This window comes from Lipomyces tetrasporus (assembly GCF_029532465.1).
Source record: "Lipomyces tetrasporus strain NRRL Y-64009 chromosome Unknown POJ06scaffold_2, whole genome shotgun sequence".
Classification (NCBI taxonomy): Eukaryota; Fungi; Ascomycota; class Lipomycetes; order Lipomycetales; family Lipomycetaceae; genus Lipomyces; species Lipomyces tetrasporus.
In genome coordinates, this window is record NW_026611597.1 from 253,328 (window position 1) to 270,202 (window position 16,875).

The following is a 16,875-nucleotide window of genomic DNA, read 5'->3' on the forward strand; positions in this document are numbered from 1 at the left end:
ATAATCACGCGCGCCTATATAACGGTTCGACCATCCCCGGATTCCGCATACTCGCGAACTCATCTACTTTGGCCCGTTAACAGAGCTTCTTTCTCGCTCCCTCCCTTTGCCATCATGTTCCCTGTTTGCCGGTCTGGCCTCTACGGATCATTATTCGTACGTGCTCAAGTCATCAGTTCTATACACTGTATGCTAACACATCTGCGCAGCCGCTGGTCCGCGCCGGGCCCGGCATAGCCACCGCCGCACCGCCTTCCCCGCTGCTGCGCCACGCGAGCCGCACGTCTGTCCGGCACTCTTCAACCGAACTTAAGCGAGTCCTGCGAGAAGTAATCCCGGAGAAAAGAAATTTGCTGCGGAGGCTGAAGAAGGAGTATGGCGACAAGCGTATTGGCGAAATTACTGTGAACAGCTTGCTCGGCGGCATGCGCGGTCTGAAGAGCATGCTGTGGGACGGCTCACAGGTGGACCCGATTACCGGGATTCGATTCCATGGGAAGACAATTGTGGAGTGTCAGGCTCTACTTCCGAAGGCAGACGAGGGTGGCGAAATGCTACCTGAGGGTGAATTTCCTGTTTTCTTGTATAAAGGCATAATTTATGCTAATGTTTTGCTAGCAATGTTTTGGTTTCTGCTGAGTGGTAAAGTTCCTACGACGAACGAGATTCGAGCATTCTCAGTTGAGCTGGCCGACAAGGGAACACTGCCGGAGTACGTTTCCACGCTTCTTGACTGTCTCCCACCAACAATGCATCCCATGACGCAGATTTCGATTGGTGTTGCGGCGCTCAACCACGATTCTGAATTTGCATATCGGTACCAACAGGGACTTTCAAAGGAAGACTACTGGGAGCCTACATTTGATGACGCGATTAATCTGATGGCAAAGCTTCCGGCCATAGCCGCGAAAATTTATCAAAATGTGTACAGAGGAGGCGGTCCAGTTCCTGGATATATTTCGCGGAATGCAGACTGGGCTCTGAACTTTTCGAATTTGCTAAGAGTCTCGACTGATCCGGACTTTGTCGATTTCCTACGACTATACCTCGCACTTCACGCCGATCACGAAGGGGGAAATGTATCAGCACATGCAACTCATCTTGTGGGCTCTGCACTCTCGGATCCCTATCTATCATACTCTGCCGGTCTTCAAGGTCTTGCCGGTCCATTGCACGGTCTCGCAGCGCAAGAAGTCTTACGTTTCATCCTCTCGATGAAAGATGCCATTCCATCCGACTATAGTCCACAGCATATCGAGGCGTTCCTGTGGGATACCATAAAATCCGGCCGGGTGATCCCCGGCTATGGGCATGCGGCACTCCGCAAACCCGACCCAAGGTTCGAAGCACTCATGACGTACGCTCGCGGTCGCCCCGCCATCTCTCAACACGATCCCGTCTTCAGGCTCGTACTGGAGACGTCTGAAATTGCGCCGCGGGTCCTGACCGCGCACGGAAAAACTAGTTGTCCGTTCCCGAACGTGGACGCAGCGTCGGGCGTGTTGATGCACCATTTTGGACTCACGCAGACGATGTTTTACACGGTTGCATTCGGCGTGTCGCGTAGTATTGGGCCCCTGGCGCAGTTGATTTGGGATCGCGCATTGGGACTGCCAATTGAGCGACCGAGGAGTATGTGTTTGCAGTCAGTGATTGCGAGTTGTCAGGATGGACAGTAAGCTGGTTAGAATGCCGAACGACGGGATCTATCTCTGTTGCAGTTTTATTTATAGAGTAATTTGTAGCCGCATGTTATTTTGTCCAGACTCACATACCACATTCCAGCCAGGTTCGACCTAGCGCACGTCGCCATTGCCATTAAATACCACGAGTATTCTTCCTGCAAGCCTCTCCTGCAGCGGCGGTGATGTCATCGACAGTGTAGGATCGAGATCATCACGAGTGGTCGAGTGCGGCGCAGCTCGAGAACACTTCCCCGCACTTTCGTCCGGACTCGAGCGAACCGAACGAGCTTGCTTAGTAGAATGCGCGATACTGCTCAGTAGAATGCACGATACTAAACAATATCGCAAACAATTAATGGCTCTTGTATTGCTAATGTTGCTTGTTTGTGGTTGGATATTGATGTGATTTGCGGTACACTGCGCGATGCCGTATTCTTGCGTCGTCACGCGATCCATCCGTATTACTGCAGGCCGCACTGGTGTTTCAGCACCCCCAAATGGTCGACTAGCCGACACACTGTCGCCAAATGCTCAATTCAAACCAATTCTCAAATGTTCAAAATGGTTTGAAAAAATGTTGAAAATACGTCTAATGATCTGGATTACACGTCATGTGGCACGTGACACTCAGCCGGCTGAGCCGGCTGAGGAATTAAAGCTGATCGTCGGCAAGGCGCCACTGTCGGAAACATGCTTCCGACCAACCAATCACTCTGCTCGGACCCTGGTGGCGCTTAACCTCATCGGGGTCTAGCGCCACGCAGTTTATGTCAGCACTCACCATAACCTTACGTGAGAAACCCCGGGGAACCCACGGCGAGTCCGGCAGCCGGCGGCCGGGTAAGCGCGGTGGGCGCCCGCCTGGCGAATGAGAACAGAATAAAAGCACTTCAGCCGCCTATCTTCCACATAGTCCAGTCCGGTTGTTCTGTTACGCATTTCCCCGGGTCTTCTCGCGACAATGTTATTACGTTCTATTCCAAAGCTGTCGTCGCGGCTCTGCGCGTCTGCGCAGTTGTCTGCGGCCGGCAGAGCTGCGTCTGCGCTCGGCTCCAGCTCGTCATGTGTTGCTGGGCTCAGAAAGCAGACTTCTTCAAAGTACCCGGTCATGACGAGACTGCTCGCCACTGCGGTCGAAACTCAGCCTGTTGGTGTGGTATGTAGTTTATTTGTTTGTCAGCGTGTGCAGTTGCTCGTTACAGTTGTGGAATTGTCGAAACCGCAGAGAGATTGTGGCCGGGTTTTGTTTGGGAATCCGGCGGATCCGCGGAGTTCAGTCCTTCCAATGGGATTAGGCGTGTTATAAACGGTTATTTCAGCTCTCTGTGAAGACGGCAGCCGTGGCTGCTTGTAAATTGTGACGCTACGGAGGAAGTGTTTTTTGCGGTGCCATGATTGGCCAGTATCGGTGGAACAACACAATATTTTAATCGTCGCCAATCTCGGTGCTATTACGATCGCTGTGGTAGACATGGCTATTGTGACAAGTTATTGATTCAATTGCTGGTGGTGGGAAATGTGGCAACAACTAAACTTCGGCGGAATGGTGGATACCAGGTCGTTTTTTTCGGTCATTGGCGCGGCGCCGCAGCTAACAACGTCAACAGCCGGTCCCTGCATAGAACGACGTACAGGATACGCGAACTACGCTGTGGAGGATTTACAATGCAAATGTTATCTGCACACGCTGGATCCTGTTCATTTGGTTCTGAATCAGCTGCTAATTGCAAAACCAGGATTCCAATGATGCATTCTTGGACGGCAACTCGGCCAACTACGTCGATGAGATGTACGACGCATGGAAGCGGGATCCGTCTAGCGTCCACATCTCGTGGCAGGTCTACTTCCGCAACATGGAGTCCGGCGGCGTTCAGCCTTCTCAGGCATTCATTCCTCCTCCTAATATTGTTCCCGCTCCCACGACCGGTGTTCCGTATGTCGTTCCCGGCGCTGGTTTGGCAGGCAACACCGATGTCATCAACCACTTGAAGATTCAGCTTCTCGTTCGAGCCTATCAGGTTCGCGGTCACCTCAAGGCCAATCTCGATCCCCTCGGCATCCGCCAGGATCAAGTCCCGAAGGAGTTGACCCTCGAGTACTATAAGTTTACCGAGAAGGATCTCGACACCGAGTACAGTCTCGGTCCCGGCATTCTGCCCTGGTTCGCGAGTAGTGGAAGAACTAAGATGACTTTGCGAGAAATTATCGACGCATGCGAGAATACTTATTGTAGCTCATATGGCGTGGAATACATCCACATTCCGGACCGTGGAGAGTGCGACTGGATCCGCCAGCGCATCGAGATCCCTACTCCCTACAAGTACTCTGTAGATGAGAAGCGCAGGATTCTCGACAGAATTATTTGGTCCTCGAGCTTCGAGTCCTTCCTCGCCACGAAGTACCCTAACGACAAGCGATTTGGTCTCGAGGGTGGTGAGACCTTGATCCCAGGAATGAAGGCCTTAATCGACAAGTCCGTTGACGGAGGTGTGACTGACATTGTCATCGGTATGCCTCATCGTGGTCGGCTCAACATGCTTTCCAACGTCGTCCGGAAACCAAACGAGTCTATCTTTTCCGAGTTCTCTGGGACCGACAACGCCGATGACGAGGGCTCTGGTGACGTCAAGTACCATCTTGGCATGAACTACCAGCGGCCTACGCCTTCAGGCAAGCGCGTCAACTTGTCGCTCGTCGCCAACCCGTCTCATCTCGAGGCGGAGGATCCTGTCGTTCTCGGCAAGACCCGTGCCATCCAGCACTTCAACAAGGATGAAGGCAGCTACAACACGGCAATGGGTGTCTTGCTTCACGGTGATGCTGCCTTTGCCGCTCAGGGTGTCGTTTACGAGACTATTGGTCTTCACAGTCTGCCTGCCTTCTCGACCGGCGGCACCATCCACATCATTGTCAACAACCAGATTGGCTTCACAACGGACCCCCGATTCGCCCGGTCGACCATGTATCCGTCGGATTTGGCCAAGGCCATCGACGCGCCTATCTTCCACGTCAACGGTGACGATGTCGAGGCCGTGACATTCATCTGCCAGCTTGCGGCTGACTGGCGCCAGACGTTCAAGAAAGACGTCATCATTGACATTGTGTGCTACCGTCGTCATGGCCACAACGAAACCGATCAGCCTTCGTTCACTCAGCCGCTCATGTACAAGAAGATTGCTCAGCAGAAGCCTGTTCTTGACAAGTACACGGCACAGTTGATGGAAGAGAAGACATTCTCCAAGGAGGACATTGACGAGCACAAGAAATGGGTCTGGGGTCTACTAGAGGACTCGTTCGCGAAGGCCAAGGAGTATACTCCGTCTACTCGTGAATGGCTTGCGTCGGCCTGGGACGGGTTCAAGACGCCGAAAGAGTTGGCGACCGAAATTCTTCCACATTTGCCGACGGCGGTTGACGAGTCTCTTGCCAAGCACATCGGCAATGTGATCTCGTCCCCTCCTGAGGGCTTCACTGTTCACCGCAACTTGAAGCGTATCCTGAACAGCCGAAAGAAGACTGTTGATGAAGGTGAGGGCATCGATTGGTCTACCGGCGAGGCTCTTGCTTTCGGATCTCTCGTGTCGGAAGGCTACCACGTCCGTGTTTCGGGCCAGGACGTTGAGCGCGGTACCTTCTCTCAGCGCCACGCTGTCCTGCATGACCAGGAGTCTGAGGCTATCTACACGCCTCTTCAGCACGTTTCTGAGGACCAGGCTGCATTTGTGATTTCGAACTCGTCGCTGTCTGAGTACGGTGTTATGGGCTACGAATACGGATACTCGCTGACGTCTCCCGATGCGCTGGTTATGTGGGAGGCCCAGTTCGGCGACTTTGCCAACACGGCCCAGGTCATTGTTGACCAGTTCATTGCATCCGGCGAGGCCAAGTGGGCGCAGAGGTCAGGCATTGTTCTGTCGCTTCCACACGGTTTCGACGGTCAGGGCCCGGAGCACTCGTCAGCCCGTCTCGAGCGATACCTGCAGCTTTGCACCGAGGATCCGCGATTCTTCCCGAGCGAGGATAAGCTGAACCGACAGCACCAGGACTGCAACATGCAGGTTGCATATCCTACGACACCTGCTAACTTGTTCCATCTTCTCCGACGGCAGATCCACCGTCAGTTCAGAAAGCGTAGGTGGTTTTTTTTCTCGTCGGTGATTGTGTTTAAGGCTAACGCGCTGTATGTATAGCATTGATTCTCCTATTCTCGAAATCACTTCTCCGACACCCACTTGCGCGGTCGCAGCTGTCGGACTTCACTGGCGACTCGCACTTCCAGTGGATTATTGAGGACCAGTCGGTCGTTCCCAAGTCCGAGACCAAGCGAGTGATCCTGTGCTCGGGCCAGGTTTACGTGACGCTGCACAAGACGAGGGAGGCCAACAAGATCGAGGACACGTCGATCATCAAGATCGAGCAGCTGCACCCGTTCCCATGGGCCCAGCTCCGGGACGCGCTCGACGAGTATCCGGCGCTGGAGGACATCGTGTGGGCCCAGGAGGAGCACTTGAATGCTGGCGCATGGACATATGTATTCCCACGCATCCAGACGCTGCTGAAGGAGACCAAGAACTACAAGGACTTTGACGTGCGTTATGCCGGTCGGGAGCCGAGCGCAAGTGTTGCGGCCGGCAACAAGGTCGTGCACCACAACGAGGAAGAAGCGTTCTGCAAGACCGCGTTCAACTTGTAGGACCCATTTGAGACGGCGGGCGAAGCATGGCGGTGGGACTCTGGTTTTTTGCAACGGTTTGTTTACGATAATGAAACGGGATTTGAAGGCATTGTAATCAAGTTTTATTGACAGATTGTTTGTTTATGCTGTAGGGGCTGAGATCAAACAAAAGCTTATAGATTGGGTTTTTTTGTGGTTTTTTTTTTTGGTATCAGAAGGTGTAGGGATGAAGTAATAATACAAACTGATATTATTTGACTATAGGCAGAGTACTCAGTTGGATGAGTCACTCGAGGTTCCGCCCGGTGACGCCTGGCAGATTAGATATACAGTATTAATTATTTTGCGCCACGAGCATATGAAATAGGAGCGTTTATGGTTGGTCGTTGCCCCATGAATGTCCGTATTATTTATAGATATAATCTAGCCCGACGGGAATTACATGCCGAAACCTAGACGAACTGCGGCCTTCGCAAGTACAGTAATATAAGACAGGAACAATGGGGCACCCGACGCAACGGGGCGCATGGCGCTAGTCTGGCCACGGCATAGCGGGCATAGCGCTTAGGCTTAGTGCAATAGTTCGTATTCGGGATTGGGGCTGACTTGTCAGCTTCCTTAGGGTTGCTTACTAACACCAATCACTGGAACGGAATCTGCCGGGTTCCGGATCCGAACGAACGGCGATCCACAGACGTGACATTCGGTCAGACAATGTGACACACTGTTTCTTTGTCGATTCGCATCTTGGCCAGCGCGGTTTTGCTTACTGGTTGCTGACAGCCAAGCAAACATCTCAATTATTAGTCGGTTATTCACTACTCAGCCAAGTCCTGCGACTCATTTTGCGCAGACTGTCCGCGCGTTCCACAGGTACAAGACCCTTGACATTACCTGTCAGTTGCTGTTTTCGGTATATAACCCGAGGAGCAACAAAGTTTAATTCATATCGTCCTGTGCAGGCGCTGTCGCACAAGATACGAGTGCGCGCCAAACTGCCAGGGCTTTGTGCGTCTTTTCGGGTCCAACCTGCATCCGACGCGACTGACTGAGCTCGCAGCATCTTTAGATAAACCCGGCCAATTCGCCCCTCTTGTCCGTCTACATCAATTGATGTCTCCTAGCCCATATATATTTATATATATCTATATATACAGGTACGCAATCCCTTCTGCCCGGACCGTTGCTCTAGCTAATTCGCACATCATCCTCAGGCGCAAATAACATCATCATCGTCCACAACAATGACACTGTCCAAAGAAGACCCCAGGTTGGCGTCTTCTGACGTCAGCAGGCAGTCGTCACTTCCCGTCAGCTCAGAAGACCCAACCGCAAACGAAAAGACCGAGGCTGTTGTTCCTGTCAGCAAAGACTCGAACGAGGACGAGTTCGCCCATCTTCCGCCCGAGGAGGCAGAAATCCTCCGCGCCCAGGTCCTGGTCACGCCAGCCAAGGTCTCGTTCTTCAAGCTCTACCGATACGCGACTGCGTTCGATCTGGCGGTTCTTGTCGTCGGCTACTTCTGCAGTATCGCGGCCGGCGCCCTGCTGCCGCTCATGACCATTGTCTTTGGCCAGCTGTCCCAGACGTTTGTCGACTTCTTTGCCTACGGCGGCTCGCCTGAGCACTTCCAGAGCGAGATCAACAAGTTCTCTCTGTACTTTGTATACCTAGGAATCGGCGAGATCGTGTTCACGTTTGTCGAGACGTTTATTCATATCGACCGCGGCGAGGTGCTGTCGGCCCGAATCAGAGAGCAATATCTCGCCGCCACCCTCAGACAAAACATCGGTTACTTCGACAAGCTTGGTTCCGGCGAGATCACGTCCCGCATTACTGCCGACACCAATCGGGTCCAGGAGGGCATGTCCGAGAAGGTCGGCGTTATTCTCACCGGCCTGGCGACATTTATCTCCGCCTTTATCATCGGCTTTATCAAGTCCTGGAAACTCACTCTCATCTTGATATCTGTCGTCGTCGCCATCGTGCTGACAATGGGCTTCTTGTCGACCTTCATGATCAAGGCCTCCCTGAAATCGCTCGATGGCTACTCTGTCGGGGGCACGCTGGCCGAAGAAGTGTTTTCCAGCGTCCGCAACGTCCAGGCGTTCGGTGTCCAGCAGCGCCTCGCCGACGAGTACGACAAGTATCTGCGTATTACTGAAAAGTGGGCTTTCCTCGGCGGCGCCGTCCTTGCTCTCATGCTCGGCTCGCTCTGGTTCTACATCTACTGCAACTACGCGCTTGCCTTCTGGCAGGGCTCGCGGTTCGTCGCCAGCGGAACCATCGACGTCGGTTCTATTATTTCGGTTTTACTGTCTATGCTCATCGGTGCGTTCTCGCTCGGCCAGATTGGCCCTAACGTGCGCAGCGTCACGGACGGAACCTCGGCCGCGGCCAAGATCTTTGCCACTATCGACCGCCAGTCCGTCATCGACGCGACTTCCGACCAAGGCGAAATTCTCGAGTCCTTCAATGGAGACATCGAGCTCAACGACATCAAGTTCATCTACCCGTCCCGGCCCGACGTCACCGTGCTCGAGAACATGAATCTCAAGATCCCTGCCGGCAACACGGTCGCGCTGGTCGGCGCTTCTGGTTCGGGCAAGAGTACCATCGTCGGTCTCGTCGAGCGATTCTACCAGCCGATTTCGGGTACCATAACACTAGACGGACATGACATCACGAAACTGAACACGAAATGGCTGCGTCAGCATATTTCGCTCGTGTCACAGGAGCCTACGCTTTTTGGCTGCTCCGTGTACGAGAATGTCGCCCACGGCTTGATTGGAACCAAGTACGAGTTTGCGCTGGAGGACGACAAACGCAAGATGGTCGTCGACGCATGCGAGCAGGCCAACGCGTGGTCGTTCATTCAAACTCTGCCCGAGGGCCTCGACACGAACGTCGGCGAGCGCGGGTTCTTGATGTCCGGCGGCCAAAAGCAGCGGATCGCTATTGCCCGTGCTATTGTCAGCAATCCCAAGGTGCTTCTTCTTGACGAGGCCACGTCGGCATTAGATACCAAGAGCGAAGGCATCGTGCAGGACGCGTTGGACAAGGCGGCAAAGTCGCGCACGACAATCGTCATCGCCCACCGACTGTCGACCATCAGGGACGCGGACTTGATTGTTGTCATGTCCAAGGGCCAAATTGTCGAGCAAGGCACTCATAACGACCTCCTCGACAAGCGGGGCATGTATTACGATCTTGTCGAGGCACAGAAGATTGAAAAGCTTAAGAAGCCTGAGCATGAAGACGACTCGGTCGAGACCCAGTACGTTATCGAGGAGAAGCAGCTCGAGTACCAAGAAGACACCAACATTCTCGACATGACCCGTACCCGAACGAAGCAGTCCATTTCCAGTGTTGCGGTCGCCAACCGGCCCGTGCTGCAGAAGAAGAAGTACGGTGTCAGGAAATCGATTGTTATGGTCAGTGACTTACTCCTTGGGTGGTCAGCAATGGTTGCTAACGCCAGCAGCTCTTCAAGATGAACAAACCCGAACTACCGTTGATGCTGGGTGGCATCTTTTGCGCAACAATCAACGGTCTTGGCTATCCGGTCCAGTCTGTGTTTTTCGCCAAATGTGTAGAGGCCTTCCAGGTCACTCCTGAGCATTACTCTCAGATGCGCAGCACGGTCAACCTCTATTCCGGCCTGTTCTTCATGCTTGCCTTTGTCCAAGGTGTTGCGTTCCTGGGAACAGTCGGCTTGCTGTCATATGTCGGGCAAAAACTCGTGCGTCGAATCAGATTCGAGAGCTTCCGTCAGATGCTGCGCCAGGATATCGCGTTCTTTGACCGGGAAGAGAACACGACCGGATCCTTGACCAGCACCCTTTCAAAGGACGCCCAGGCTGTCGAAGGCCTCAGCGGCGCGACCCTCGGCCAGATCCTGAACTCGTTGATCACTATTGTGGCCGGCACGATCCTGTCGATCGCTGTGGCGTGGAAGCTGGCGCTCGTGTGTTTTGCCTGCATGCCGATCCTCGTCTTTTGTGGGTTCTTGCGATTCTGGATGCTCCAGCGGTTCCAGGAGCGCGCAAAAGCCGCGTACGACAAGTCGGCTTCGTTCGCGTGCGAGGCCACGTCGTCTATTCGCACGGTCGCGTCGTTAACCCGCGAAGAAGACGTTTGTTCAAAGTACAAGACCGAGATCGAGAACCAGATTACCAAGAGCCGAGCCTCGACCGTGCGGTCGGCGTTCCTCTACGGCCTCTCCCAGGGTCTCTCGTTCTTCATCATGGGTCTTGGGTTCTGGTACGGGTCGGGTCTGCTCAAAGACGGCACGTACGGCACGACCCAGTTCTTCATCTGCTTCATCTCGATCGTGTTTGGATCCCAGTCCGCCGGTACCGTGTTCTCGTTCGCCCCCGATATGGGTAAAGCCAAGCAGGCGGCCGAAAACATCCAGACACTCTTCCACTCGATCCCACAGATCGACAGCTGGAGCGAGGAGGGTATCGTGCCGCAGGACGTCGACGGTAACATCGAGTTCCAGGACGTGCACTTCCGGTATCCCACCCGTCCCGAAGTGCCTGTTCTCCGAGGACTGAACTTGACCATCCACAAGGGCCAGTACGTTGCGCTCGTCGGCTCGTCTGGTTGCGGCAAGAGCACGACGATCGGTCTGATTGAATCGTTTTATCTTCCCCTGGGTGGCAAGATCCTTCTTGACGGCCAGGACATAACGTCGCTCAACGTGAACGCATACAGAAGTCACATTGCGCTCGTGCAGCAGGAGCCGGTTCTATACGCCGGTTCGATCCGGCACAACATCGCGCTCGGCACCCCCAAAGACGTTACGGACGAGGACATCTACGCGGCCAGCAAACAGGCAAACATCCACGATTTCATCATGTCCCTGCCCGACGGGTACGACACCTTGTGTGGGACAAAGGGCACGCTGCTCAGCGGCGGCCAGAAACAGCGCATCGCGATCGCGCGGGCGTTGATTCGCGGACCAAAAATTTTGCTCCTCGACGAGGCCACGTCGGCGCTCGACTCCGAGTCGGAAAAAGTCGTCCAGGAGGCGCTCGACATGGCCGCCAAGGGCCGCACCACGATCGCGGTCGCCCACCGGCTGAGCACGATCCAAAACGCCGACATCATCTACGTTTTCGAAGACGGCAAAGTGCTCGAGTCTGGCACCCACCAGGAACTGCTCGCAAACAGAGCAAAGTACTACGAACTCGTCCAGCTCCAGGCCCTGGAACGCACATAGGACACCGCGGCATGCGCGCGTTCATTTTTGCTGTTCATATAATCCGGTTTTTTTTTTCTCTCCCTTCTCTCTCTCTCTCTCTCTCTCTCTCTCTCTCTCGCATGGAATGGTATATATACAGTTTTACTTTTTTTGTTTGAGTCGGATCGCAGCGAGGTTTTTTAATATTTTATACACGAGTCAGAATTGTATTATAGTCAAGGTTGTGTTGTTTTTTTGGGTCTTCTTAGATGTACATTTTTGCAAAATACGTTATCTATCATACGAAACGGGTTCATGATATACAAGTTCTAACATTAAAAAAAAGGCGTAAACTAAATACTATATGTGAAAGTTAAACGGAGCATTTGTCATTACAGCGTCAAACAAACAAAAAAGAACAAGAAAAGGTAATCGGTCACGTATTTTTAATACTTGCATCTTACATATTAATCATTGTTATTCCTGCGCGCGCGCCCCGTCCTACGCCCCGTCCTAACTGATGCGCTCGCGCAAGTTCGTCAGGAACTCCATGTAACTCTGGCCCTGGTCGGCCCGGTCCTCGATCAAGAATGTCGATGCCCACAGCCTGAGCGCCGGGTCGCCGTCCTCGCGCACGACGTACAGGTTCGGCCAGATGATTGACCCTTTCTTTTCCCGCAGCTTGGCGATGATCGCGTTCACGCGCTGCGAGAACTCGGTCTCGAGCACCGGCAGCGTCGTCTTGCCGGTCTTGACATGCTCGAGCGCGGGCAGGCCCCACACGTCGAGGATGAGCTGCGGCACGGCGTCACGGCCGACCCACAGGAACTGCGTCTGGCCGTCGTCGATCAGGTACAGGCCGTGGCGCTCGAGCCGCTCCGCGCTGAGGTTCACCTTCGGCGGCAGCCCGATCTCGCCGGATTCCTTGTCCGGCCGGCCCGCCGTCTCGGGCATGTCGTGCAGGCAGTAGAAGTCCGCGTGAATGTACTGGATCAGGTACTTGGCAGGCAAAGTTCCGAGCATGTCGAGCGCGGCCGATCGCAAATCCGACGGGATCTGGGCTGATTTTCGGAGGCCGACGTGCTTGATCAGGGCCAGGAAGAGCAATGGCAACAGCCGCAAGTTAGCGCAGAATTGCAAAGGCGCCGACGCGCCGACGTTGGAGGTCATCAACTCCTTCCGGTAGGTTTGCAACATCTCGGCCAGCTTGCCACCGACGAGATCCCGCGCTTCTTGCAGACCGGACGAAAGCGCTTTCTCAGCTGCCCGCTGGGCGTAGAATGACGTTAGCGCGATCTGGTCCGCGGATGCGTACACATCTGACAAGTTCGACGTAGTCGGTATTGCGAGCGTCATGACCCGGATTCTCCGCTCGCCGTTGGAAGTCGTGTGCAGCACCGCCGCCTGCATGGACACGAACGGCTTCGAAATCGTCTCGTCGATCGCCACCTCAACGCAATAACTTTGGTCTCGCGGGAAGCTCGGGAACGCGCACAGGTCGGACGACCGGGTGAAGAAGTTGCCGTAGAACGTATTCATCCGGATTCCGTTCGTAGCGCGAACACGCAAAACAGCTTCCAGCGCAATCTCCATCGACAAATGTTCACTAAACTCATGCGCGAACTTGATCGCGTCTTCTGATCGGCCCGCATTCCAACCCGGGTAGAAGTACGTCTGACCAGACGTATACCGTGGTAGGTTACTGAGCGATGCAACGTCCTGATATTGCGATGAGAACAAAAACATATCAATCGAAACCTGACTCTTGCTGCACTCTACAGCAAAACTCTTGTAAAACGAATTCTGAGTCTGCAGTAGTGATTTCTCGGCACCGGCACTGAGCGTCTTCTTGTCTTCTCTAGGCTCGAGCTTTCCGGGGCCAACATTTGGCAGACTCGCCATCAAGCAAATGATCTTGCCGCCAACATTGCCAATCAACTTGTGCGCGGCCTTCAGTGCTGGGCCCATGGCGTTCGTGGTACTGGTCGAGTTGGCAAACATATCGTTCAGCTTATTCAGCAACGACTCAATTCCGGATCGGCATTCAGCAAGTGGAACAAGCAGGTTGTGCGGAACAGGCAAGAACGGCTCATCGAGATCAGATACAACGAGCATGGTCGGTTCGGACCCCGCCGGTGCCGGCGCAATGGCGAAGTAGTGCAGTGAAGAGTTGACACAGATAAATGCAAGTCTTGTTCGTTTGTCCCTGTCGGGGATACGGTCAAGCGACTCGAGAATTGTTCGGGCGGTGGTAGCAACGAGCCCGCTGGCTACAGCATTGGCGCTGACGTCGATGAGGAAAACGTAGACAAGAGGTTGAGGAGGTCGAACCATGTACTCTGGTGGAGCAACAAATTCAACGACGGCGTTGTTAAGTTCGACCCGGCTCCATCGGTCAACTTGTTTCTGATTGTGAGAATCCCAGTCAAAAGCGGTGGGAACTAACTGGGTCAGCCGTAATTCATCGGTAAACAAACGCTTGACGCACCGTCATTAGTGAGGTTGCACATATTGCATCGCCATCTGTGGCCCTGATCAATAAACGTAATGAATGGATTGATGTAACTTCTGCATCGTCGGCAGCGCGAGATTATTGAGTCCGACACAACTGGCACTGGAGCCTCTTCGTCTCGCAGGCTAGTGTACGGCTGAATTACCAATGCAAACGGAAGTTTACTCTTCTTCAGTAACGAGCTGGTCGTAGGTATGGCGTTGAGCGTTGATCGCACGTATGGAAGTGGGCAGTTGGCTGTCGGGGAGTTGGTGACCGAGGCCTAGTGATCCACGATTTTAGCAACAAAACTTCCATCAACCACTCAATCCAATAAATCACAACTCACATTCGACGGCAACACAATTGGAGGCGGAGGAAGATTAAGATCTGAAATTGGCGGAGGCAATTGCTGTAGTAAATCGATATTGTACAATTGATTTAGCGGACCAATCTGTTTCCCGTGTCAGTATTTAATCAATACCATCAACTGGCACAATTATCAATCCATGACTAATTCATCACTTTGATTCACTCCCCTACACTAAAACTACCGCAATCCTAAAAACCAACTAACCTGCGGAGGAGCCTTCAAATTCTGGGCCGGCGCAGTAACACCACCCATACTCATCTGCGAGAATTGTTGTGACAACCCCGCATCAGCCTGGGCGCCGATCGGTTGGAATCCGCCGTACTGTGGTTGCATACCCGGAGCAACAGGCGAAACCGCGGGAGCGCCGGCCGGCGTGTACATCGTGTTGGCTCCAGGATAGGCCGGCTGTCCATACGCCGCCGGTGCGGGTTGAGCCTGCATTTGATCGACCGCCGCCGGCACAGTTCCAAACGTATACTGCTCGGCAGCATACTGCCGCCGTGACTTGTGTCCCGCGCCTGGAACGGTCACAACTGGCGGGTTGGTGATAGGCTCGGTGTCAGCAGCAGGGACGGGACTATCTGGTGATTGGATTGGATAGCCCTGGCCCGTAGGCGGCGGCGGAGCCTGGGACGGGATTCCGTACTGAGGCGCGCCGGGTTGCGGCGGGTAGCCATTGTTCTGCTGGAAGTAGTCGGATGTCGGGGGCACAGACATTGCTGGAGGAGAATCGAGCAGCGTAGAAGTGCCTCTGCTTTGGCGCAATCGATGGCAGGATTGGGGGCTCGTGAGAATTGGGTATGCGACGCTCGACGAAGTGTTTTGTATCGCTGCCCGACTCGAGTATGCCCTAACCCCAGAGAACAGTTGGCCACTGCCCCACGGGCTGTATGGAATATAATCTTTTTGGCTAGACTTCGTTAAATGCACTCAAAGTCCACATCAGGAGCTGGCAGGTTGAGCAGTTTGTCTCGTCTGGTGCTTTCAGGGTGCCTGATTCCGCGTAGGCCAAGTCACGGGGATGTGTCAGCGCGAACACCGAGGTTAGGTAGCGTAATTATAAATCAGTAGTGTCCTAGATACTCCGTCGATAAAATCATGCGCTAGCCACCGGAGCACCGTGATCTGGTATCTGTATTTCTTCTACACTATACATCTAGTAATTTAGCATGACGGACGCCATCGAAGATCGTGTCGAAAGTCAGCCACCGCAGGTCGGCTCCGGGACTGTGCACCCGCCGAAGAAGCCTACGGATTCGAAACAGCTCCCCAAGGGCTACGTCCTCGACAAAGATGGCAAACCGTGAGTACTGCCGCTGCCAACATTTCTGCTTGAGAACTAGTCTCATTCATGTAATATAGATGCCGAACGTGTAATTCCCTACTAGATTTCCGCAAGGCGAAGGGCATGAGTGCAGCAGCGGCAGCCGCAAAGCCTGTAGCCAGGGATTGTCCACCTGATGTCAACGAACTCGGCCGGTCGACGTGGACGTTCCTACATTCAGTTGCAGCGCAGTATCCAGAACAAGCGACGCCGGCGCAGCAGGATGACATGAAGTCCTTCATGCGTATTTTCGGCAAGCTATACCCCTGCTGGTACTGCGCTGCGGATTTCCAGGAGTGGTCCGCAAAGCCGGAGAATACGCCGAAGGTCGCAGGACAGGAGGATTTTGGTAGATGGCTCTGCGATGCACACAATGAGGTAAATAGGAAACTAGGGAAGCCAGAGTTTGATTGCAATTTATGGAAGGAGCGGTGGAGAGACGGATGGAACGACGGCCGGTGCGATTAAACGTTCGTCCTATAGAAACTCTACTGGGCCGCTGAGTCCAGTACTGGTTTTTTTTGTGAATAGCTTGCATAGACAATCTCCTAGAATTGTACATAATAAGTCTACATAAATCCAGAGTCATGGTATGCTACCTTCAATCACTCAATCCAGAACTCGGCACTACAAAACAGGTAAACTTAGTGTACACCTCCAAGAACTAAAATATACCTAGCTTTGCGCAACGACTTCTATTCACATCACGCCATACCGTCATTTGTCGTCCTATATTATTCGTCTTCTGGGATGTAGCTCGGTTTATAACGTTTGGCCGGGGTAACTACAACCGCTGCAAAATGAAGATCTCGCTTTCTACACTAGTGACTAGTCCATATCAGTATCAGGCAGTTGCTGCTAATCTTTCTGATTAATAGTTATGGTTGCTAATATATGATTAGCACGAAGAGGCAGATATAAGCCGGCCCGGACTGCTATGGCGTTAACAACAAAAACTATGCTTTTCACTTTTATAACGGCAAGCATATTAGTATTTTATATATGAGCTATCGTCAACCCAACCTACTCCCCGCGTTTTTCAAATGTGCTGCACCAGCAAGGAGCGATTAGTTTGGTTGCGCAGAGTAATTTTGGGAAAATCTGGAAATTATGAGACTTGAGGTTTTGGAGATGTAGCC

General features: G+C 53.3%; 5 protein-coding genes across 5 annotated transcripts; 4 read left to right on the top strand and 1 right to left on the bottom strand.

Moving 5' to 3' along the window:
- Window positions 1-1,765, top strand: POJ06DRAFT_50214 (citrate synthase-like protein). The gene is made up of 3 exons (XM_056191129.1): window positions 1-156; window positions 210-564; window positions 619-1,765. Exons 1-3 carry the CDS (start codon window positions 115-117, stop codon window positions 1,677-1,679), a joined length of 1,458 nt encoding a protein of 485 aa, XP_056045935.1. The 5' UTR covers window positions 1-114; the 3' UTR covers window positions 1,680-1,765.
- Window positions 1,766-2,543: 778 nt separating this feature from the next.
- Window positions 2,544-6,796, top strand: POJ06DRAFT_244764 (thiamine diphosphate-binding protein). Its single transcript, XM_056186545.1, has 3 exons — window positions 2,544-2,841; window positions 3,422-5,816; window positions 5,876-6,796. The coding sequence occupies exons 1-3, from the start codon at window positions 2,647-2,649 to the stop codon at window positions 6,376-6,378; spliced, it is 3,093 nt and encodes a 1,030-aa protein (XP_056045936.1). The 5' UTR covers window positions 2,544-2,646; the 3' UTR covers window positions 6,379-6,796.
- A 485-nt stretch (window positions 6,797-7,281) lies between these two features.
- POJ06DRAFT_50233 (P-loop containing nucleoside triphosphate hydrolase protein) lies at window positions 7,282-11,824 on the top strand. Its single transcript, XM_056191130.1, has 3 exons — window positions 7,282-7,517; window positions 7,575-9,794; window positions 9,845-11,824. Exons 2-3 carry the CDS (start codon window positions 7,605-7,607, stop codon window positions 11,585-11,587), a joined length of 3,933 nt encoding a protein of 1,310 aa, XP_056045937.1. The 5' UTR covers window positions 7,282-7,517; window positions 7,575-7,604; the 3' UTR covers window positions 11,588-11,824.
- POJ06DRAFT_244769 (uncharacterized protein) lies at window positions 11,686-15,338 on the bottom strand. The gene is made up of 4 exons (XM_056186546.1): window positions 14,617-15,338; window positions 14,389-14,493; window positions 14,037-14,322; window positions 11,686-13,989 (listed from the first exon to the last, which is right to left on the bottom strand). The coding sequence occupies exons 1-4, from the start codon at window positions 15,127-15,129 to the stop codon at window positions 12,062-12,064; spliced, it is 2,832 nt and encodes a 943-aa protein (XP_056045938.1). The 5' UTR covers window positions 15,130-15,338; the 3' UTR covers window positions 11,686-12,061.
- Window positions 15,336-16,389, top strand: POJ06DRAFT_244771 (ERV/ALR sulfhydryl oxidase domain-containing protein). The gene is made up of 2 exons (XM_056186547.1): window positions 15,336-15,715; window positions 15,775-16,389. The coding sequence occupies exons 1-2, from the start codon at window positions 15,582-15,584 to the stop codon at window positions 16,202-16,204; spliced, it is 564 nt and encodes a 187-aa protein (XP_056045939.1). The 5' UTR covers window positions 15,336-15,581; the 3' UTR covers window positions 16,205-16,389.
- The last annotated feature ends 486 nt before the right edge of the window (window positions 16,390-16,875 follow it).